General features: G+C 42.0%; 1 protein-coding gene across 1 annotated transcript in view; it reads right to left on the bottom strand.

Annotated features, from left to right (window-relative positions):
• dnah5 (dynein, axonemal, heavy chain 5) overlaps window positions 1-25,046 on the bottom strand; it is a 350,257-nt gene that overhangs the window by 117,037 nt on the left and 208,174 nt on the right. Inside the window, exons 49-56 of the mRNA XM_080205374.1 lie at window positions 20,995-21,208; window positions 20,624-20,847; window positions 18,229-18,427; window positions 15,192-15,364; window positions 11,861-11,991; window positions 11,161-11,314; window positions 8,611-8,878; window positions 3,938-4,169 (exon numbers count right to left, since the gene is read on the bottom strand). Coding sequence (XP_080061500.1) covers window positions 3,938-4,169; window positions 8,611-8,878; window positions 11,161-11,314; window positions 11,861-11,991; window positions 15,192-15,364; window positions 18,229-18,427; window positions 20,624-20,847; window positions 20,995-21,208 — 1,595 coding nt within the window. The remainder of the gene's footprint in view (window positions 1-3,937; window positions 4,170-8,610; window positions 8,879-11,160; window positions 11,315-11,860; window positions 11,992-15,191; window positions 15,365-18,228; window positions 18,428-20,623; window positions 20,848-20,994; window positions 21,209-25,046) is intronic.

Consider the following 25,046-nt stretch of genomic DNA (forward strand, 5'->3'; position numbering starts at 1 on the left):
CGCTGAACGGAGACTGATAGCCAAGTTCCGCACACAAGGACAGCCTCAACCAAGATCTTGGAGTCATGTCACACTATCCGTAACCCCCATGACTTGCCTGAACTTGTAACATCTCACTTACTGTCCTGACTGGAGACAATACACATCTCTTTAACCTATAATTAATCCTATCTCCACTCATAGTATCTGCACCTTTAAGACTTGAATAGCAGAGTAGCTGTAAAGACTCACATTCTAATCAGTATCCTGTAAACTGTGTGTGCCTTTATATGCCCTGATCAGAACTTTCCACTCACCTGACGAAGGAACAGCGTTCCGAAAGCTTGTGGGTTTACTATCAAATAAACTTGATGGACTTTAACCTGGTGTTGTGAGACTTCTTACTGTGTTTACCCCAGTTCAACGCCGGCATCTCCACTTCAGTTACTTATCCAATCGGCCAAATTTCCTTCTATCCTACAGCTCCTTACTTTCTTCATGAGCCGACCATGGGGAACCTTATCAAATGCCTTACTAAAATCCATGTATCCAACATCAACTGCTCTACCTTTGTCTACACACTTAGTTACCTCCTCAAAGAATTCAATCAAATTTGTGAGGCAGGACTTACCCCTCATGAAACCATTCTGACTATCCCTGATTAAACTGCATCTTTCCAAGTGGTCATAAATCTATCTCTCAGGACCTTTTCCATTAACTTACCGACCACCGAAGTAAGACTAACTTGCCTATAATTACCAGGGTCATTCCTATTTCCTTTCTTGAAGAGAGGAACAACATTCACCACTCTCCAGTCCTCTGGCACAATCCCCATGTATAGTGAGGACTCAAAGATCAAAGCTAAAGGCTCTGCAATCTCATCCCTTGCCTCCCAAAGTATCCTAGGATGTTTCCCATCAGGCCCAGGGAACTTATCGGCCCTCAGGTATTTCAAAATTGCTAATATATCTTCCCTCAGAACATCTACCTCCTCCATCCTATCAGCCTGTATCACACACTCATCCTCAAAAACATGGCCCCTCTCCTTGGTGATCACTGAAGAATTCATTCATTGTCTCTATCTCTTCTGACTCTATGCACAAGTTCCCACTACTATCCTTGACTGGCCCTAACCCCACTCTGGTCATTCTTTTATTTCTCGCATAAGAATAAAAAGCCTTCGGGTTTTCCTTTATCCGACCTGCCAAGGACTTCTCTTGCCCCCTCCTAGCTCTCTTAAGCCCTTTTTTTAACTCATTCCTAGCTACCTTGTAATCTTCAAGCAACCCAACTGAACCTTGTTTTTTCATCCTTACATACGCTTCCTTTTTCCTCTTGACAAGACATTCAACCTCCTTTGTGAACCATGGTTCCCTCACTCTGCCATTTCCTCCCTGCCTGCCAGGGACATACCTATCAAGGACACGCAATATTTGTTCCTTGAAAAAGCTCCACTTTTCGTTTGTGCCCATACCTGACTGTTTCTGTTCCCATCTTATGCTCCCTAATTCTTGCCTAATCACATCATAATTACCCCTGCCCCAATTATAAATCTTGCCTGCCGTGTGACCCTATCCCCCTCCACTGAAATAATGAAGGATACCGAATTGTGATCACTATCTCCAAAGTGCTCTCCCACAAAGAAATCTAACAATTGGCCCGGTTCATTACCTAGAACGAAGTCCAACGTGGCCCCACTTCTTGTCGGCTTATCCATACATTGTGTCAGGAAACCCTCCTGCACACGCTGTACAAAAAGTTTCCCATCTGAACTATTCAATCTATAAAGGTTCCAATCAATATTTGCAAAGTTAAAGTCATCCATGATAACTACCCTGTGACCTCCATACCTATCCATAATCTGCTTTGCCATTTCCTCCTCCACATCTCTATTACTATTTGGGGGCCTATAGAAAACTCCTAACAACGTGACCAATCCTTTCCTATTTCTAACTTCAGCCCATATTACCTCAGTAGGCAGATCCCCCTCGAAATGCCTTTCCGCAGCCATTAAACTATCTTTGATTAACAGTGCTACTCCTCCACCTCTTTTACCGCCTTCCCCACTCTTACTGAAACACCTATACCCCGGAACTGCCAACAACCATTCCTGTCTCTGTTCTAACCATATCTCCGTAATGGCCACAACATCATAGTCCCAAGTGTCAATTCACGCTCCAAGTTCACTTACCTTATTCTTGATGCTCCTTGCATTGAAGTAGATACACTTCAACCCACCATCCTGTCTGCTTGTATACTACTGCGACTTTGATACACTCTTCAGTATCTCACAAGCCTCACTGCTTCTGGACTACAGTTCATTTTCCCATCCCCCTTAACTGGAGTATTGTGCCAAATTTTGGACACCAAACATTATGAAGGAATGGAAGGCTTTATAGAAGTTTGAGGAAAGATTTGTGAGAATAGCTTCAGGAATGAGGGCCTTCAGTTACATAAGTTGGAAAAACTGGGGTTGTTTTCTTCATAAGAGGTTGCGAAGATAATTGACAGAGGTGTTTAAAATCATGAGGGAAGCCAAGATGATAGATCAAGAGAAAGTCTCAGATTTTTGGGCCTCCGTCCAAGCTGGGAATGAATTGAAAGTGCTTTAAAAGTGGCAGCCAGCATCCAAGTTCTGGAGTTCCCGACTCCATTCCCATTTCCAGCTATTTGATAACTAGCCAACAGGCAATACTCCTGGCCCTGCTAGTCCCACTGCTTGGACAGCCATTTCAAACTATCTCTCTATTTTGGAGGAGTTGGGCCTCTTTTGTTAAGAGCAGTGGGTTGTCGTATCTCAGAGCAATGTGAAGAATCTGGGGGGGGGGGGGGGGGGGGGGGGCCTCATTTCAAGTTGGGAACCAAGAAAAAAAATTAGACATTCAATACTCCCCTTGAAATACATTGCCCCTATTACTTTCTCAAAGCTGTCAATCACATAGCCATTTATGGTAGAAATGAAAAAGCTTTAACCTACTTCACACCTCTTAATCTTGTATAAGTAAGCATGTGTGCATGAAAACACTTCCAAGAAAGATCAAGCTATCACAAAGTAATGAAGACGTCAATTAAACAAAGCTAGCACTCCACTGTAAGCTGTGTAAACAAATTCCTGCTGAGTTGAGCCTCTTAAATATTTTTTGGAGCTGAACAAAACATTCAAAATGAGGCCATCTGGAAAAACAGATGTTTGACCACCTTTACAATTTGTACTGGCAATCGTACTACTTGCAGCTGCCCTCATTATAAATGCCTATAATGGACCAGGAATGGACTCAACACTGTCAATAATGCTGACATAGCTTAAGATACAAGGGAACAATGCATTGGGGGCATAGTGTGTCATGGGAGACATGAAGGGGCATAGTGTCCGATATAGCAGTAAATGGAGGTGAGTCCACTAACCTGCTGGCCTTACCATCTGTTGCTGTGTCAGGCCTGCATCAGAAAGAGGTCATAAAAAATAGGGCAGGCAGGTTGCTCCAGGCAGAGATGGGATCATGGCATCGGGAAAATTCCCAGTTCTCACATATTTGACAAAAATATAGCCTAAACTGTTTCCAATTGTGGAAGCATTGAGAGCCAGAAGATAGTGATTTAGGATGATTGGCAAAAGGACCAATGGTGAAATGAGAGAAACATTTTTTTTTACACAGTGTTTGCTTAGGAACTGGAACACACTAAGTGTGTGGTGGAGGCAGATACAGTTGGAGCTTTCAAAGAAGTTGGATAAGTACCTGAAGAAAAATAACTTGCAAGGCTAAATTTCAAGGGTGGGGTGGTGGGACCATTTGAGCTGGTCCTCCGCGTCTCATTCCCTCTTTTTCTCAATCTCTGGCAAGTAACTACAAATAATGCACCAAAAGGAAGCTCAGGTGTAAAGGTCAGTTCAAACAGGAGTATTTTATGGCACAAATTAATTCCTTTCTGTTAAGAGATTTAAATGCAGAATTCTTACCTATTAGCTAAAGTTTGGACCTCAGAATGTTTCTCTTTGTAGATTGCCTTATATCCTTGAATGAAAGAGAGATAGGATTTTGGTGTCACATGGGTAGATCGACGATATCGTTGGAAATAGTCCACACATTTCTCAGCCACTCCATCTTGGAAGGATCCCATGCACTGAACCACTTCTCTTTTGATTTCAATGGTGCAGTCAATTCCAAATGGAGATAAGAAATGGTCAGACACTGTGAAAAAGCAATAAAAAGCAATTTATTACAACATAAATTTACTTCTCCTTACATATCTCAGAAAGATTAATTAAGTCAGTGTAATTTTTAGTTTTAACAATATAGTGTAAAAGAGGTGCAAAATTGGTCCTTTAAACAGGCACTGTTCCATTTTCAACTCGTGTTCTTGTTGAGAAAGTAACATTGCTGTTTGTGTATGAATGTTTGGCATGCCATTCACTGTAAGAAGTCTCACAACATCAGGTTAAAGTCCAACAGGTTTATTTGGTAGCACAAGCTTTTGGAGTGTCGCTCCTTCTTCAGGTGATCTTTCACTGGCCACTGATTGCCAATGTCTGTTTTAATGACTAAGAATACCTATCTACCTGCAATGCACCAATGGATATTTAGACTGTTTAGACTTGCGCCAACTTAGAAAACTTAGTAAAAACTGACCAACAACATAAAGATAAAAATCAATGTCTAAAAGGATGGTAACTCAAGAATAGCCCTTATTATCAGCTCATGACATTGAAAACCGGCAGCTGCTTAAGTTAAACTGAAGTATGTGAAAGCCTCCTTGGGAAATCCAAATGCTCTCAAACTTTGTTCACAAAGTTTATGCTATAACATTTTGGAGGGCAAGGGCATCCATCCCAGAAAACCTTTCAATTTTTATATCAAAATTGTTTTTGGTTAATTTTAAGTCATTTCTTTTACTTTAAATTGACAGATTTATCATCCAGTAATGGAAAAACAAAGTAACATTTCACTATTAAACAGACTTCAAGGATAATCATTTCCCAAAAGTAAATCTCTCACAATTACCTTGTTTGATAGTACTGGGCCAGTACCCAAGATGTTAAGACAACTGCATAAAAATGGCATTAAAATATGATATGAGAGTACACACTGAGCTAATAGTAACACATAAATTTGCTCTGTAATTAAATTACATTTTACATTGCAACAGCATTTGGTTGGATTGGCGAGATTAAGCTCTTGGCAATGCTGAAAGGCACTGGACTACACTAGAGAAATAGACAAATCAGGAAATCTGTACACAGGACAAATAGCAACAATGGGAGCAGCCAACAGGGAGTCAGAATCAGGTGTAATTGGAACAGGAATTCAACAAGGGTGCTGCTTATCTTCAAAGTCTATGCAGAAGTAATGATGCACGAAACATTTGAAGACAGAATCTGACATTAAGAATGAGATTGTGGGGGCAGTGGGTTGAACGATAACATCAAATTAGATTTGTAGATGATTAAGCAGTTGTAGCAAAAGAACCAGTCGAATGACTAGTAACAGTAGGCATGAACTTTTGAATGAAAGTTTGGGTTACGAGGAAAGGTTGGAGAAACTGGGACTATTCTCCTTGGAAAGACGGAGATTGAGGGGGGACATGATAGAGGTATATAAGATACTGAAGGGAATAGATAGAGTTAATAGTGAGAGACTGCTCCCTAGACTGGGTACAAACACGAGAGGTCATGATTTAAGGGTGAGGGGGGAGAGATATAATTTGGAAGTGAGAGGAAGGTTCTTTACGCAGAGAGTTGTGGGGGTATGGAATGCACTACTGAGTAGGGTGGTGGAGGCAGGAACGTTGGACTCGTTTAAGGTTCAGTTAGATAGACACATGAGTGAAACGAGGATGGAGGGTTATAGTAGGGGCTATTAAATAAGGTTAGAACCTCGGGAGACACCGGAAAAGCAGGCTTGTAAGATTAACGTTTTTGTCTTTTTATTCCGCAGGTGGAGGTCCACCTCGTGTCAAACGAGGGGCATGCACACGGTGGGTCATGCGTGGGCTGCTCTCGGAAGTTCCAGGAGTGGCCTAGTACTTCGTGTCAGTGTGTGTGCTTGATCCTGGACCAGTAGACGGGCGCCGCAACAGCTCGGTGACTAGCACTGCTGGCTGTGCAGATACATGGATTTGGGCCTGTGTCTGTGGGAGTTTGCGCATTCTCCCTGTGGTTGCGTGGGTTTCCTCCGGGCGCTCCGGTTTCCTCCCACACCCCAAAGATGTGCTCTTAGGCTGATTGGTTTTACCAAATTGACACTATTCTCCCCTGAATCTGGCTAAGTTAGGGGTTCCATTCGTAGACACGCAGGGTAGAATAGGTGTAGGGTGATGCGGCGGCGCGGGCTCGTTGGGCCGAAGGGCCTGTTTCCTGCGCTGGGTTGTTCTTTGTTCTTTGAAAGTGAACATTGGCAAAACTAAACTGATGTATATCTCAAAATCACCCAGAAATTTTAACATAGAAGGCAAATAACTAAAACAGGTACAAGAATTTAAGTTTTTAGAAAGCACAATATCTGCAGATGGAGAGTAGAACACAGAAACAAGAACTAAGATAGCAATGCTAAAGGCTATGTTTGACAAGAGGAGACGGTTTCTAACCAGAAAGTTGAATAAATGACTTGTGAAACAAGTTCTAAAGATGGGAGTGTTGTTCTGTGTGGATGTAAGATTTAGCCCTTATGGAAAGAGAAAAATAATTTGTTAAACAGTTCCAAAATGTAGAATCAATCACAGAATCCCTACAATTGGCCATTCAGCCCAATGAGTTTGCACCGATTCTCTCTGACAGATCATCTTACTCAAGCCCTTTCTCCCACGATAGCCCCGGAACCTCACACATTTACCATAGCTGATCCATCTGCCCTACATACCTTGGGACACTAAGGGGTAAATTAGCATGGTCAATCCACCTAACCTGCATATCTTTGGACTGTGGGAAAGAAACCAGAGCACCCAGTGATGACCCTAACGTGACACCCAAAAGTGACTGAATGAGGACCTGGGTTGATGACTTGTAGCTCCTGTGTCAGAATAGGAGTGTCCAGGGACTTTTTGCAACAATAGGAAATAGTGCTTAATAACCAGACTGAGTGGGCCACAATGGTGAGAGTGAAGACCAGGGTGTGGCCATGCAAAGTTGCAGGATCCCCATTGGTGCACAGTCGTCAAGATGGAAGTCAAGTCAAATAGACTGTGCTGATCATATCTTTGATGCATTCTGTCTGCACTTTACTTCAAGTAAACGTGATAGAACTCATGTGCTCAGTGCTTTTTAATGCTGTGTCACAGAAGAAGAACCCACTCCTGGCCCTGGGCCAGGAGTAGCAAAAGCCAGAAGGATAAAAGGCAGCAGCAGACGGTCAGGCAGCTCTGAATGATGACAACCAGGAGCCAGTGCACCGCCATGGCACAATGGTGTGCTGTCCAAATGTGCTGTCAAATTTTGTACATAGGTAATGAAATTTAATGCAAAATAACCATATTGTTTCATCTTAAACAATAATCCAACCAAACAACTCATAAAACTCGTGAAAATTAATCAATAAATACTTTAAAAGTGAGGTATCAGTCTTTTGATTCTAAAATGTAAATCCTCTAAATGCAGGTGGCTGAAGGGTGAAATTAAGATGACGTGTTAGTTTTTACAAGTTACCATAGAAACTGCTGTGCTGCCCCTTTTGTTTGGAGAAGAATAGAAAGGATCGGTTGAACAGAAAAAGTAAGAAATGCTGTGGAGGGTGAACGAAAAACAAAGTTGTTGAACATAATTAGGAACAGAGTATCTGGATAGGAATTAAAAAGGAAGGGGGTTGTAAAATACATTCTGGAGAGAAAATTTCAAGGCTAAGATAAAGTGAAAGGAAGAGAATATGAATGCCATGAAAAATGAAATTATTGGCAAATAAAATGACTGGCACAGGATAAAAAGAGATGGCTAGACTACTGCGAGCCAATAGCCTACTTTCAGGTACAGCACATATGATGATAATGATTGAAGCAGCACATAGGAGGAGGAGACTAAGTGTACATCTGAAAAAAATTGATTCTTTTAAATGTCCTTGACACCTTAGTACAAATTCCTGCTTCTATTGGTTTATGGGAGGCATTCATACATTTAAAATCTGCTTCAAAATAAATGAAACACTTCCATACTAAAGCCTCACCACCAGAAAATATCGTTTCTTATTCCTATTAGGCAGCATGGTGGCAGAGTAGCACCGCTGCCTCAATGCACATTATGGGTTTGTTTCTGCCTTGGGTGACAGCATGGAATTTGCACATTCTCCCCAAATCTGCGTGGGTTTCCTCTGGGTGCTCAGGTTTCCTTTCACAGTCCAAAGATGTGTAGATTGGGTGGATTGGCCATGCTAACTTGCCTTAATATCCCACAATATGTAGGTTAGGTGGATTAGCCATGGTAAATGTGTGGGGTTATGGGGATAAGGCAGGTGGTGTGGGCCTGGCTAAAATGCTCTTTGAGACTTGCTGCAGACTCGGTGGACCAAATGGCCTCCTTCTGCACTATAGGGATTCTATGGTTCTATGGATTTGTTCTACATTGCTCACTAGTTACACAAAAAATTTTCCTAAATAAAATTCTGGCAAAATATTAATTTTTTAGACCTGCTGTACTGTGCTCAGACTCACCAGCAATGAGGGCATCTTTGGGCCAACGACTGAACCAGTCCATAGTACAGCCAGAAATGAGTGCTGGAAATTTCAGTGCTCGATTTCGGAATTTTTCTCCTACTGGCGAAAAACAAAGCACTACATGAAGATTCTGACGAACTCTACTCATAAAGTAGTCATACAGGTTTTCACCGGTTGGTGGCCTGCGAGGGTATTCCTTCTTCATTACAGATACTAGATCACTTGTAATCTCATCCAATTCATCACGAGCAAACAGATTAGAGACCTAAGATCAAAACAAACAAATATAACTTGCATTAACACAAAAATGTACAATATTAATTATGTAAATTAGAAATAGGAACAGGAGTGGCTCCTCAAATCTGTGCTGCCATGTAATACATGGCTGATCTTTAACCTCAAATCCACTCCCCCATATCCCTTGATTCCCTTGGAGTTCAAAAATCTATTGAACTCAGGTGTACAGAATGCCAAAGATTCAAAGTTTCACAATTTCACAGTGAAGAAGAAATTTCTCTTCATCTCAGTATGAAACACCTGACCTCTTATTTTGTGATTATCCAGCTTTTCTATTTTTCATAGAACAAGACTTCCATCCTAAGAATCAATCAAGTGAACCCTTGTCACACTGACTCCCAGGCATATATATTTTTCTTTGGGTAAATTTAGACCAAAACTGCACACTGTACTCCAGGTATTATCTCAACAAAGCCAATTATAATTGTAGCAAGACCTCATCAAGCTTATTCTTCAATCCTTTAAAATAAAGGGGCTTGCCTGAGCACAAAAACAAAATGCTGTGAACGCTGGAGAAACAACAGAAAAAAGCTGAAACTAGTCAATAGGTCTAGTAGTAAAAATGGAAAGAACTTTTCAGGTCAATGACTATCGTCCTCATACAATTTGCCTTCATAATTGTTTTCTGCTGCATGTTAGTTATCTCTGTTTCACTTTCAATAACATCCTGATCTCTCTGTGCATCACATCTAATAATTTCTCCTATTTTAAAATATTCTGCTATTCCATCCTTCCCATCAAAGTTAATAACTTCACATTATACTCCCATCTGTATCCCTTTGTCCACTCATTTAACTTAATTCCCTCTGAAGATTCTACAAACAAGAAATTCAGTTGCGTAGCTTTTTAAAATGAATTAATGGGATGTGGATATTATTGACTGGGCCAGTATTTACTGCTCATTCCTAATCACCTTGTGATAATGGTGGTGACCTGCCTTCTTGAAGCAGTGCAGTCTATACAGTAGGCACACCCACTGTGCTGCTGGGGGTAGAGATTCCAGGATTTTGACCCAGTGACAACGAAGGACTGATGATATATTTCCAAGTCAGGATGGGAGTCGCATGAAGGAGAAATTCTAGGTGGTAGTGTTCTCAGGTATCTGCTGCCCTTGTCCTCCTAGATGTATCTGGTCGAGGGTTTGAAAGGTGCTGTCTAAGGAGCCTTGGTGATTTCCTGCAGTGTAACTTACAGACGATACACATTGCTACCACTGTTTGTTGGTGGTGGAGGGAATGAATGTTTGTGGGTAGGAGCGCCAATCAAACAGAACTGGATGGTGTCAAACTTCTTGACTGTTGTTTGAGCTGCATTCATCCAGGCTGGTGGAGAGTAACATACACTCATGACTTGTGCCTTCCTTGTAGAAAAAGTGGCACAACGAGTACCTACTTTTCCAGGAGCAGAAAGCTTTCGATTTTCTGTTGCGAAGTTTCCTAGTGTCAATGCCTGAAAATACTCTGAAATGTTGTTGGAGGTATTTTGATGGCTAACTGCATCTGCGAAAGACCATTATGCTCTAAAAAATTTAGCTGTATGCAGCAGCTGAATTTTGAAGGGAATATTGGCCAGAACACGAAGAAAACACACCTCCTGTACTTGTGAAAGATACCAATTGAATATATTACAGCCTGTGATCAGACAGGCAATGATGAAATGGTCTGGCATCCACATCTGAGGTCTTACTCATCTGCTCTGTCTATTGATGCTTGACTGCTGAGTCTTTAGCATATTTCATTTTTGTTTCAGGCAGACAGGGCCCCAATTTAACATCTCGTCTACAAAGAATGCCTTTGTGACAAGTTAAATATCATGTAAGATTAACTCAAATGTCACACAGGTGTGCGTAACAAAATTAAATTGGGAATCTGCTGCTCTTTCTTACACAGTGGGGAAGATAATCTGATTCTAGTTTCATTGGACTGGGGCTGCAACTGTTGAAAGCTTTCTGCCCCTGCTTACAAATGTACTAACTCACATCAGTTTTGAAATTAGAAGTTTTTGACTTCCAACATATATTAATAATCTGTCAACTAGATACTAAAGAGAAATATTATGGAAGCTATGGCCAGGATTTTACAGCCACACTGTGGCAGGACCCACCACAGCGGCTGTAGAGGCCCATCCAAAAGTCCATTTACTTGTAGCGGGTCTACATGATTATGACAATCGATCAGAAAATCTCATTCATATGATACTTCATTATATCAAAGTACTACACATTCCCTCATCTGAAAATGGTCAACTTACCTCTCCAGATGATAAAACGTTGTTCATGTATTCAAGGAAGGATTCATCTTTGATCTCATTATCTGTAAAGATAAAGGTGGTTCCCTTTCCTTGATGACCTGCAGTTTTGTATAAAACCTTCAAATCTTCCATCAGGTTAGAGCTGTTGTACGATCTGAGATAAGGTTGGAGGAAACAATTTGTTTCTTTAAAAGGCAAACTACATTCTGAAAAATATATGTATTAGCCTAGAATAATCTTCAATCAACATAAAATGCACAGGAAGATTATTTCTATCATTGTAGCTTCCTCTTGTCAGGGCTAAAATATTTCAGGTTAATATATGTTCTGCAGTGGGATACATGATGAAATCATACATATATTAAAATTTTAAATTTGAAAACAACTTTGATAAAATTAACACTTCATTTCAAGTTCCATTCAACTGTATTACCACTAAGTGAAGTGAGTTAAAATCCACATTAAGTTTAACCTGCAAAACAAAACGGGCAATGATCTATCCAAGTCCACACAATACACTCATTTTGCAGTTTTAAGACGACAAAATCAGAACAGATGACAACTGTTTCAATATTACAGTCCATTTATTTTTAAAAATATTTTGTCTTTGCTCATCATAGTGTTCCATGGCAGATTTTGTCTTAAGAAGTAAATATTGAAATAAATGTTGTAAGGGCAACTAGGAATGATTGTACTTTACCTTGTTAGTGTGATTTGGAATGTCTTGTATCCAGCAATAAAGGATGCCAGTTTAGTCAAACTTTGTTTGCCTGATCCTCCTACACCAACGAGCAATGCATTCCCACGAGGTGTGCCAATAATACGTGAAATCTAGTGATAAAATAAATATAATATAAACATCAACATAAGATTGTTTTCTGAATGAGTTCAGCCCCAACACAATTTTCTTGGACAGGAAAGGTCAGATTCTGAGAATTTTACTTTGTTTTAGAAGGTTGTTAAAATCTGGAACACACTGTCTGAAAGAGTAGCGGAAGCACTTTTGAAAGGAACTTTCAAAAGTTGGATATGAATTTAAAGAGGACTAATTTTCAGAGTTATGGGAGCGAAGTAGGAGTATGAGTTTAAATTGGATAGCTTTTTCAAAAAGCCAGAAGAACCATAACAGGCTGAATAGCCTCCTTCCATGAAGTAAGATTCTGAGATTCTTTGCATAGGAACAAAGATTGGTGAATTAATTGCAGATTTCAGCATGAGCAATTCCAACTGCTCCCCACTGTCAAGGACTCTTGCATTTATATACAGTCTTTACAGCATTTTGATGTCCCAAAGTATTTCAGAGCAAATGAAGGGAAATCAGCATCCAATCAGTGAGCAGCAGGATCTCTTAACCAGAAAAGAATTAAACGATCAGATCATCTGATATAGCCATGGTGACTGGGAATAAATGCTGGCCAGAACATTGAGAGCACTTCCCTGTCTTCATTTCAAAAGCACTACAAGATCTTTTACATCAACCTGAGACAGAGCTTTGGGTTAATATCTCACTCAATGGTGGTATGCCTGACATTACAGCATACTCAGTACTGCATTGCAGTCAGTCAAGACGATGCACTTGTCCGGTATGGGGCTTGATTTCCACAGTCCGTTGGCTCAGAAGTAAAATGTTCCCACAGAGCCAAGATTGGAAACTGGAAACATGACGGTGATCTATGTATTTATCAATACCAAATCAGTTCACACAATAAATTACCTCTACCTTTTGATTTGAACAATGAACTTATTGTGCTCAATTTTGCTTGTGATAGTCACGAGGAGGTGGCAGTATCTCCTCTTGTTGATAACCACCATAAATTTTGACAAAACACACTCACTGTTTTAATCAAAAATATTAAAGCAGTAGTTAGTTTTATGATACATATTACTAAATAATAACAAAATAATATATTAAGTGTCCAAAGGATTTAAATATTTAAAGCATTCAATGATCTTAAATGATATTTAAAGCATTCGATGATCAATGATCTTGGCTTTAGTGCCAAGAATATTTGAGCATTTTAACACTGGGAAATTAGTCTTACACCAAAAATTGACCTGAAGCTTGTCACAAATTGGACCCTGGAGTACATCTCTATAATACTAAAGACCCATGGAAGCTAATCGTGCATCCAGATACATGTAGTCAGACTGCTGGGGTCCAGGTTTCATCACAGTTACATCTTGGAAGAAGCAGCGTTAATGTGGGTTGGCAGTGGACTGTACTACTGCTGTAGGAGCCAGGGGAAAACACATTTTTCTCACCTAATTCCACATTGAAGTAAAGTAAAAGTTAGCAAAATCTTTTCTTTGACATCTCCCAGGAGCCTCAGACTGCTGGTTAAGCCACTAGACACTTGGACATTGTCAGCAATCAGTTTGGCTGCTGCTGCTGTTGCTATTGCAAGTTGGTCCTCCCACTGCATGAAAGTTCCCCCAGTGCCTTCAATATCATCCTGGTGAAGCACATAAGAGGGTGGGACAATGACAGGATCCAAGCCTCCAACACAACTTTTACAGGAAGAAACTGTTGAGACCGGAAGTCTGTAAAGTGCCTATTGAAAGATGTGATGCAGTTCCTTGAACTTCCTTTGAGTTTCACGGAAAGAGGTTTCAGGACCGTGAATGTGAAGTCAAAGTGGGAATGGGTTGGAGAATTACAGTCAACCAAAGTTCTGGATCATGTTTGTGCAATGAATGGAAGTGTTCAGCAAAGCAATCATCCAAACTGCATCAACAGATGTTAATGCAAAATGATAAATTAGAAGTACAAATAAATTTTATTTTTCTCCCTCAAAATTGGGTGCAATAGTGACAAATCTATGACTCTATGACTCTAAATGTTGACACAAAGGGAGTGATTTTCTGAACTCATCGCGCCTGGTGTAGACCACACCAATCCCAGAAAGTAGCATGCAGGACTAAGGATCAGCTTTGTGCCTGGCACCAAACAGTTTGCAGTCATTCCGATCTGTTTTCAGTGGTGCAAACTGGATTTTGCCCAGAAATGTGCAAGGCCAATTAGCATATTTAAAGCGGTATTTAAATATGCTTAGCCCATTCCTGTATTCTCCCAGGTCCTGGGATCTTCAAACCTTCGTGCACAGCACAAGGAGAGAATCATTACTTGTCTCCACAAGTGGAGACCAGGCACAATGGCCACACTGGGAGTCTCAGAGGCCATTGAAGCCCCCAGGTGGTTGGGGGTATGGTGAGAGAGTACCCATTAGGCAGTGCCCATCTGGAACACTAGTAGTACCCACCAAGCACACTGGCAGTGCCAGTTGGATATTGCCAATGTGCCTAGGCAGTGCCAAGGGAGTAGGGCCTGAGCGACAGCCAATACAGAGGGGGAGCTATGGCAGGGTAGGCAATTAAGGTGGTGTGTTTGGCAGGGGGGTGGGGGGCCATGCAGAGGTGGAGCATGTTGGGGGTCAGACAGAGGGACCCATCAAGGCGGCCACAATGCCCCAATGCTGGTGACTTGTGTGTGGGAGTGGGCAGAGGTTCCTGATGTCCATGGGGGAGAGCCTCCAAATGCACAGAGATTATGGCACCCTCGTGGAATGGTGCCTGACACTCTGCAGCAAGGCTTGCCAGCATGTTTAGTCCCCAGCCCCTCCAGACAGACCAGTATGGATTGCTCTGTTTTTTCACTGTTATGATATTTAGCTTTTTGTTTGAGAAAATTCTGCCCAAAATGTAAGTTGAAGATGTGGAATATGTAACATAACACACTGCATATTGCTTAAAAAAATGTTAATTAAACATGGTAATTCTGCACTCTTCTGGGTTATTTTATGTTTAGGTTCAAAGCTGCTCTGCGTTTTCTCAAATCATATGGCATCCAGTTTGTTTTTGTGCCTTGTGTCTACATTTCGCATTTCCCATGCTTTAATACATCATTTAGTAATTACTTATTGCCACTTTGAGTTTGATCCAAGCTGACTGCCTCAAATAGAATATTTCAATTTTCTATAGCTCCCAACTGCCGTTTTGAAAAATCTTGATTACTTAGTTCTAAAAAATATTACCTTCACTAAGTGAGTCATGGCATCTTTAAAAAATACCATGTCCAATCCTGTCCCTCGGATACTTTCATTATACTGGTGCAAAAACATATTCAGTCGATCCTTCAATTGATCAAAACCTCCAATAGGCTCATATATCTTTGGCATATCAAAGTCGGTGTCTTCTGGTTCATCTCCTGAAGCAAAAGATTTAATTTTATGAATGTATAAACTTAAATCCTTCAGCTTATTTAAAGTTCAAACCTTTTTCATTGGTGTAACAAGTAGAATTACATTAACACTGCAATGAAGTTACTGTGAAAATCCCCTAGTCGCCTCACTCCGTGCCTGTTCATGTACACTGAGGGAGAATTTAGCATGACAATGCACCTAACCAGCACTTCTTTCGGACTGTGGGAGGAAACCCAGAGGGGACACACACACACACACACACACACCCCCCCCCACACACACACACACCCCCACACAAACACATACACAGAGAATGTGCAAACTCCGTACAGTCAGGAATCGAACCCAGGTCCCTAGCGCTGAGAGACAGCAGTGCTAATCACTGTGCCGCCCACCCTAATATTTAATTTCCCACATCAGAATCTGATAGCTATGTTAAGCTACTAAAGCTAAGGTTTCATAAAAGTTTGATGCTCACAATGCACCTTGGCCTCCTAAAATCAATGAGAAAATGGTACTTCGTGCAGAGATGCTACTGTTCAGAATTTCTGCTGCTGACCACAGGTGATATTTGGATTTAAATGAACTACTGTGTGCTTGTATCACATGGTGCACTTAATGCACCTTCCACTAAAAGCAGCTATAAAAACCAGTATTCAGAAACATAAAAAACTATGTCATATGATGCCCTGTATTTAGTTGGCCAAATGGAAATCTCACTTAAGATTCAGAAGACTAGAATGATACCTAGTTTATTGGTATTAGAATTACCATAATAGACTTAGAGATCTGGATGCTTTTACTGTGGAAAATCATTGACATCAGGAGGTTTAATAAGGTTCTTTAAAATAACAACAAGATTAGATTCAAACTGACGGACTAGGCTATTTCAGTTCATAGAATTATAGAATCATAGAAACCCTACAGTACAGAAAGAGGCCATTCGGCCCATTGAGTCTGCACCAACCACAATCCCACCCAGGCCCTACCCCCCCAATATCCCGACATATTTTACCCACTAATCCCTCTAACCTATGCATCTCAGGACATTTAGGGGCAATTTTAGCATGGCCAATCAATCTAACCCGCACATCTTTGGACTGTGGGAGAAAACCCACGCAGACACGAGGAGAATGTGCAAACTCCACACAAACAGTGACCCAAGCTACCATGGGTGTGAGACATGGATGTAAGTATAGATGAGATGACAGCAGATATTTTAAAAGGAAGTTTAAACTACAACTGACTACGTCAACTCATGTAACGAGTGCCAATTTGCTATAAACGTTCAAAAAGGAACTGGGCTGAGTGTAGTTAACACAAATATCTATAGTTAGATGGGTACTGGGAGGGGTGTCTCTCCCAGTTACCAAACTGTCCAGTCCGCCTGGTGGGCTGGAAAGCATTTTTCTAAATTGGCCTTGGATCTTTTCCGCTGTGTTTCTGTCTCTCACAGGAGATTGTGTTGCTGATTCATAGGGCCCGATTTTTTGGTTTTCAGGAATGAAATCATGGTAAAGTCGGGTGTGAGGCCTTGATCGCGATCTGCACCCGAATCCGCGCAGATCGCCGCTTTACCAAGACTCACGAATGACATGCATTTAAATTGAATTAATGAACTGCCCGCCCAACTCTACCACTATGTTTACCAATCTGGAACCGCGCTTTTAGGGATCAGCTGAATAAAAGTCTGTGTCAGGTGCTCCAGCCTCTGAAGAGAGGGTTCAGTGTTTCTACTCAAATCAGGGCTGGGGGTGGGGGTGGAGGTGGATCAGATCATTCTCTGGTTGGAGGGAGGAGAGGAAGGGAGTGAGGTCAAATCATTGTCTGGTGGTGGGGGGAGGGCTGATCATTGTCTGGTGGTGGTGGGGGGAGGAGGTGGGCCAGATATTTTTCTGGAGGGGAGGCAGAGTGAGGTCAGACCATTCTGGGGTAGTGGGGGGGGGGGGGGGGGGGGGGGGAGGAGTTTGGTGATGGTGGTGAGGCAAGTTTGTTGTTGCCGGTGCCGGAGGGGGGAGAGGAGGAGTGAGGCCAGATCAGTTGTCTTGCGAGTCGGGGGGAGAGGCAGGTCAGATGGATCTCTGGTGGGGAGGGGGTGCAGATGGATCTCTAGTGGGGGGGTCAGGGGTTCCGCTGCCACTCTGCGGCGATCGGTGGGAGGAAGGGGGGGCAGGGGTGGCGGTCAGTCTGGGTAATGGGGAGGTGGATAAGGGGAGCAGTGATGTATGTGTGTCTCCCTTATGCACGCCCCCCCTCTACTACCCACACACATCACCGCCCCCTTTATCCAACCCCCATTACCTGGACCGATCACCATCCCTGCCCGCCTCCCACAGATCGCCCACAGAGTGGCAGCGGACCCCCTGTCTCCCCCGCCAGAGATCTATCTGCACCCCGAGATCCATCTGCTCCCCACCCCCCGCCCCGAGAGACACCTTACCCTCCCCCAAGATACAACCTCGCTCCCACTTTTCGGTCCCAGGCCATTTTCTCTGCTTTCTGCAGCTCGGGAGCGATTTGACACGGGTGCGCTTTTTCCTATCTTTTTCTAACTGCACATGCACAGTTCAGAGCTCCGATTGTTCCGGAAGCGCTAAGCCCCACCCACAGCATGAATCAGACTGGAGATGGCTGAGAGCGTATGGGGGCGCCTGAAAGTGTACTTCTAAGTCAGGTCTGTACTACGCCCAGTATCTGCACTTAGAATGAAAATGGTAAAATCGGGCCCATAGTGTACTGGGTAGGTAGGGTATGGGTGGAAGGTGTTAAGTGAGGTTCAATAGGCGGTCAGGATAAGCTTATACTATATTCCTACAGGATGGCAGGGGCCTGGATGAACTAATTTTTCTATGTTTCATATCTTCATTACCTGTGGACTCAGGTGCATCTCGCAAGAAGTCTACAAAATAAGCTTCAACTCCAACACTGACTGTAGCCAGAGCTTTCCCCTCGAGTTCCTTCTCAACTACATTGGTTAAAGCTTTGTCAAACCAAGCTACATCCTCAGGGGTGGTAAATCGATCAGCTATAACGCATTTACATTCATGCTTCCACAGCTTTAGAGTTACCTAAACATATAATAGAAAACAAATATTTTATTTGCAGGAGATTTAAATTAATAAAGTAAAATTTGATCTTAATGATCTCCAATTGTAGTGCTCACTTGTTTGAATTTTAGATCCCTCCTTGCCAAAACCATAACACATATGTAACTGCATGGCTATGTTTGTATTTATTACTCAGTAGGGCTGTTATATTATTAAAATTAGTGCTGCTGTTCTTTAGATCTATTCTATTTGAATGGGAGACTGTAATCTATACTTGAAACACTATCTGCATTCATATGCCAAAGTTTGAGGGATGACAAAATAAGTGTGCAGTTTGTAGTATCTATTTTTAAAATTTATTTTTTCACATGGTGGGGGGGTGTCACTGAGTAGTCCAGCATTTATTGCCCACCTCTATTAACTTTGAAAAAGTGGTGGTGAGTTGCTTTCTTGACTGGCTGCAGTCCATGTGTTGTAGATACATCCACAGTGCTGTCAGGGAAGGGACACCAGGATTTTGACCCAGCAACAACAAAGGAACAACAATGCAGTTCCAAGCCAGGATGGTGCATGACTTGGGGGGGAACTTGCAGCTGATGGTATTTCCATGTTTCTGCTGCCCCTGTCCTTTGAAGTGGTAGAGGTCATGGGTTTGGAAGGTTTTGCCGATGGAGTTTTGGCAAGTTGCTGCACAGAAAATTTTAGATGGTGCACACTGCTGCCACTGTGCAGCAGTGATGGAGTTGGTGAGCGTTCAGGTGATATATGGTGTGCCAAACAAGCAAGCTGCTTGGTCCTAGATGTTGTCAAGCTTCTCAAGTATTTTTGGAGCTGCACTCAACCAGGCAAATGGAGAGTATTCCATCACACTCCTGACTTGTACCTTGTAGGTGGTGAACAGACTTTAGGAAGTCAGGTGGTGAGTTATTCGCTGCAGGATTCAGTCTCCAACCTGCTCTGGTAGTCAAAATATTCATATGACTGATCCAGTTCTAGTCAAAGGTAATCCCTAGGATGTTGATAGAAGAAAATTCAGCAACAAAGATGCATTGAATGTCATGGGTTAGGTTTTCTCTGCCTGGAGATGGTCATTTCCTTGCATTTATCGGCCACAGATATAATTTGCCAGGCAAAAATATTACTTGCTATTTATCAGTCTGTGGCTGAATACTGTCCAGGTCTTGCTGTGTATGGTAATGGACTGCTTCAGTCAATGAGGAGTCATAGGTAGCACTGATATTATGCAAACATCTCCACATCTGAACTTATAACGGAGGGAAGATAATTGATCAAGCAGTTAAGGATGGGTGGAATCCCAGAGGAACTCCTGTTGTAATATCTCAAGACTGAGTTGACTGACCTTCAGCCGCCACAACTATGTTGCTTATTGCTAGGTATGATTCCCAGCAGTGGAGAGTTTTCTCCTGATTCCCATTGACTCCTTGGTGCTACATTGGGTCAAATGCTACCTTGATGTCAAGGTCACTCACTCTCACCTCTGGTTCCAGCTACTCTGTCTTCTCTATTTAAGGGTGGAGTTGCATGTTGTGACCTATTGGTACATATGCTTAATAGAATAGATGTGACCATTCAAAATCAACATGGGAAGCAGGGATGATTTGTAGTGCAAAGTTTACTTCTTTCCCAAGATCAATGTGTAGGTTACTCCGAACAACAACATTTTTAATCAGAGTGCAATAATTATACTCCAATTCATGTCTTTTGAAGAGAACATGGTCAATAACAAATAATTTCCAGAGGAATATCTTATTATACATTCATTCTCCAAACTTAGGCTTTAATCTATGCTGTTTAGAGCAAGTGGGCCATTTTTAAATCCATGTGCTCAAATGTAGTGATCAATTAACTGCAAAGATCAAAGATGAACCTTTCACTCTTACTCACTGCAACCAGTCCAGTATAGCAAATATACCGAATGAAATTCAAATAGTGTCTTTCTTCATAATATACTTTTGCTCTATTTTCTGAAATACTTATGTTTGCTCTATTTTTATTTTCATCTAAAACTGTGGAATTTTACAGCTTCAGAACTCCCTGTGAATATCACTCAATTGCACTTTATCAGCTTTGTGGCTCTCTGTCCATTCATTTCAAGAGACAGCAAAACATTGGCTGGAGCTGCATGACTTCCTGAGGTTTACTCCTGGGCAAAGTGCAAACAGGTTTATAGAAGATAAGTTTGGAAACAATACTTACATTTTCATCGTTGATAACCTCCGAGATGCTGTTTAACATTCCCTGCCAAATCCGTGAGAGGTCTCTCAGGTTAAAGATATAATGAAACTTGGCTGGTGTAGGTAACATTTTTACCTTGGTCATCTGCCAAAGTTTGCGGGTCATTGGTACCAGTTTAGTTATCAGAGTTCTCACTGATGTACAGAAACCCCGCTCAGTGCAATAGTGTCCAGTTCCAATAACACCTAAGAAGAGAAACAGAAAAAAATGAAGCATTTTGTTCATTCGGTTAGATTGTGTTTTAGTCTTTAAAATATATTTTCTTCAATTTATAAACCAATCAAAAGGCAAGATAATTCACTGGTCATATGTAATTTCTCTGCCCTTCTTACCAAAAATCTTATCGATTGAGGAGTTTGAAGGCAACGTGCAGTTAAATATTGAGAAATGTCTCTTCAAGCGCTGGGGTATGTCATTTCTCCCTCCTCCAGCATGGATCATTGCTGCAAGGAACTGGACGTCAGCAATGTTTGTGAATTCACCTGGTTTTTCAAGATTATAAAAACCATTCTGTTCCATCAGCTGTCGTACAATTTCATTGGTGATCTAAAATAAGAACAATGTTAAATGTCCTAGGGATTAACTGCGATGCAGAACAACGTGACTTTGAAAAGACTGTAACATGTAGAAACTTTTCTTTTGTGAATTTAATGCGTATCATAATAAGGAATATTAATTATGGGTCAGGTATCCTTTATCAAACAAATTTTATGTCCCTGACTCAGGAGATTGCAGGTTCAATCACCTCTTCAAGCCTTGAGCACACAAGAGTAAATTTTACAAATTTGCGCAAAGCTTTGCTTATGAAAATCCTATGTCCGGCAGGATTTGAGTCGAATCATCTCAAAGCACTGATCTCCATGTGCAAATTTCCAATATCCATTTCCAATAAATAAAGTTCTAGCTTGGGAGTATGATCAACAGCAGGTTATACTTATATAGTTCCTTTAACCTAATATGTCCCCAGATGCTTTCCATGAGCATTACAACATACATAACAACACATGACAGTGTGTGAGTAACAGTGAGTGTGTGTGTGTGAGACAGCGTATGACAGTGAGTGTGTGTGATTGTGAGAGAATGAGTCTGTGTACAGATTGCCATCTTGCACCTGGGGCCTTGGTGACGGAAGGTCTGCCCACCAACACTGACGAGATTAGAATCAATGTTATTCAAGAGATCAGAACTAGAGAAGCGCAAGGAGAGATGAGGTAAAGGAGGAACCTGAAAACAAAGATGAGAATTTTAAAGCTAATATGTTACTCAACCACGAGGCAATGTAGATCAGCGAGATAGGTGAACAGGATAATGCAGGTTAAGACTTCATGCCATATTCTTAGGTGAACCACGAACCGACTACACTTCATCGCACACCCTTGATCATCTTCACCGGTCAAGCATGACACACCCAACATTCACTGTCTCATCTCATCTCCAAACAACACTTAACATTGCTCATCTCCACATACTTCATTTCTACAAGCCTCACATTCAAAGCTTACACACACTACTAGCTGATCAACAGACATGTCACCTAATCACATTGCACACCTCTCTTCCCTCTTTCTTGAATGAAAGATTCATCCACGACTAGAGGTAGCAGCACCTGACCAGTGGGGACAGGTAAGGCACACACCCTTACTCCCATGGAGCCCAATGCTGGAATCTGCAGCAATGATTGAGACCTTGGCTAGTGGTGGGACTGAAACCATGGAAGATGATATGTTCCTACCACAAACACCTTTGCATATCCCACATCACCATGATTTCACCATTTCTTTTGATTTACAAGCCACAAAAGGTAAAAGCAGGCACCCTTTATTTTCCCCCTACTTCTCTCATCAAACCTTTTACCCTTACTGAAGGACTGCCACCAAGTCGAGAGCTGGTAGAGGAGCCTAAAGTGTCAGAGGAACAACAAACTGATGAAAAAAATTGCATAAACAGAATTACTGGCTATGAAACTGGCATTGTGCATATTTTACAGGATAGCATAGATGCCTGTCCTGGACACATGGCTAGTCCCCGAGTGATGGCCAACTCCATAAGGGTACATATAGATCAATCACAATGCAGTGTTGATCCCTCCACTTCCATGGCAGTGCAAGCAGAAGCCACCTAAGTCAGCGTGTTTAAGCGGAAGCTCAGACTGATGTGATGCAACCTTAGCTTCTTGCCATACAAACTTTGTGTCATGCAGATTTAAACTGCTATCCTGATTGTGCATAACACTGCTCAATGGGTCTCAGCAATTGAGCACACTGCTCCAGCAGATTACAAGGATTGCTGAAACACTGCCCTGTGTGGGTGGAAATTGTTCTGTGGATCACAAATCTTCTGTCCTCCTTTCCAATGACAGTATTCATGTCCTCACCCCTACCACTCTGACCCTGCCCTTGTGTCACCTATCAGTTAGCCACCCTGATTGCTGCTGCCTAAGCTGAGATGATAAAGTCCAGAGTTGGTCTTTCTCAGCCAGTGCTGCTCAAGGGCACCCGGGAAGGCCATATACTGCCTCACTCAAAGCTGGCAATCTTGCATCAAACATGCTACAATCGATAAGGTAGCACCATATTGGAACTCAAGGCCAGAGAAAGGCACCTAAGGGAATGAACAAGGATGATTAGTTGATTTTTTAATGGAATACTGGATGGTTTATTGGATAAAGTTGGTTTAGAATCATTGTTTTATGGTGGCTTTTATTTCAACATTGCACTCAAGTGGATGCTGTCTTGATCTGTAACAAAAGGAAGGTAAGGTGTGTGTCCATCGTAGAAAGGGGATTCTGGATTGTGTTCATTAGAACCTTAGTCAAATGAGACAATCAAAGCCAGACGGGCAGAAAGGAGATGTGCTGTTTGCCACCTCACCTCCTGCAGCTCCATGTCTTCCTCCTTTTTCATGCCGAGCTCAGCTGCTCATCAGATCCCTGGGCTGGAAACAAGGCCAATTCGCTCATGATAACCAGGCTGAGGAGGATAGGCAGACTACCACAAAATACGCGACACATACCGAGGTACTGGACAGTTCAGTTTGCATGGCAACAGTGACTGGTGCAGAATGAAACATCATGACTGCTAACAAGATAGCAGCTTGATGTACCAAATTGGAGCTAGGTGTTAATTGTATCAATTAAGGTTAAGTACATATAGCTGGAGGGCATTAATCGGAACATTACTTGCCAAATGGCGGGGGTGGTTTGGAGTTCTCCACTCCCACAAGCTAAAGGCAGGATCACCGCAGACTCATTGAATCCGGCATGAGAGCGAAATTGGGATTCTTGTCGGGCATTCTGAGTTGCCCGGCCCGCTCCACCGGCCCCAACCAGGGAACCTAATGAATATCCATTAACGTTAAAAGCCTACCTGGCCGACATGTTTTGTGCTATGCATATTTTTAAATACTAAAGGTAACTGAATTCCTGGGGAAATTGGCATCATATCACTTACTGACACATGAAATAGAAGAGTCAGGGCATGTAGACACACAAATAAATCTTTACGAAATCAAGATTCATTCTGGTTTCCTTCTTCAATTGATAATCAGGGGTATAGCACAGGAAATTTGAAAATGGCAGCACCAGTTAGCATCCTGATCAGGCTATCTTCCAGACATTCAGGGCACACTCCTAATATCTGCACTAGTGCTCTCGTCAAGATAGCATATGGTGCAAGTTGTGCCAGATGTGTACAGAAACTAATTTGGCACCAAAATAGCAATCATAGCATCAGAAGTACATATGTCATAGAGCCTCATTTTGCGACCACAGTCTGTGATGTTCATTCTTCAATTTTAAATATACCCCAACCCATGCAATCTTCCTCTAACTGCGACAGGCTTGAAGCATCCAAGTAACCAGCTATGGAGAGACAAAGCACATTTTAATATATAAATGAAGCTCTATTCCTCAGAATTTGGGACCCATTTAAATTTAACATCTGTAAGCTTGGTTTCCTGGTAGTTAAAGGGAGACGGAAGCTGGTGGCTGCAGCAGCTGAACTGCTTCTAAGAGCATTGCTTGGGAGTCACCTTGCCCTTGCTCCTCCTAGGCTTCCTCAATCCACAAGCATAGATGCTGCAGAATTTGCCTCCTCCACGATCTTCAGTTCGTCCTGAATCCCATTTTCCATCACATACATTATCTAATGACCACCCCACTATGCCCAATTGTTTCCTTCCTGATTCCCTTCTTGCTACTGTATTTCGGAGCTTCCAACTATGGTGGACCACCCTCAGCAATTAAATACAGCAGTATTTCCTGGTTCCTGCTACTTCCCAGCTACTAAACAAGAGGGTCCGCTCACCCCACCTTCCATAGCTGTGAGGACCATAGCCTCTGGAGGTTGACAAATCAATACGCCATCTTTTTATGCTTAAGAATAAT

The sequence above is a fragment of the Carcharhinus amblyrhynchos genome, chromosome 2, assembly GCF_965287045.1.
Source record: "Carcharhinus amblyrhynchos chromosome 2, sCarAmb.v2.hapA, whole genome shotgun sequence".
NCBI classification, from domain to species: domain Eukaryota; kingdom Metazoa; phylum Chordata; class Chondrichthyes; order Carcharhiniformes; family Carcharhinidae; genus Carcharhinus; species Carcharhinus amblyrhynchos.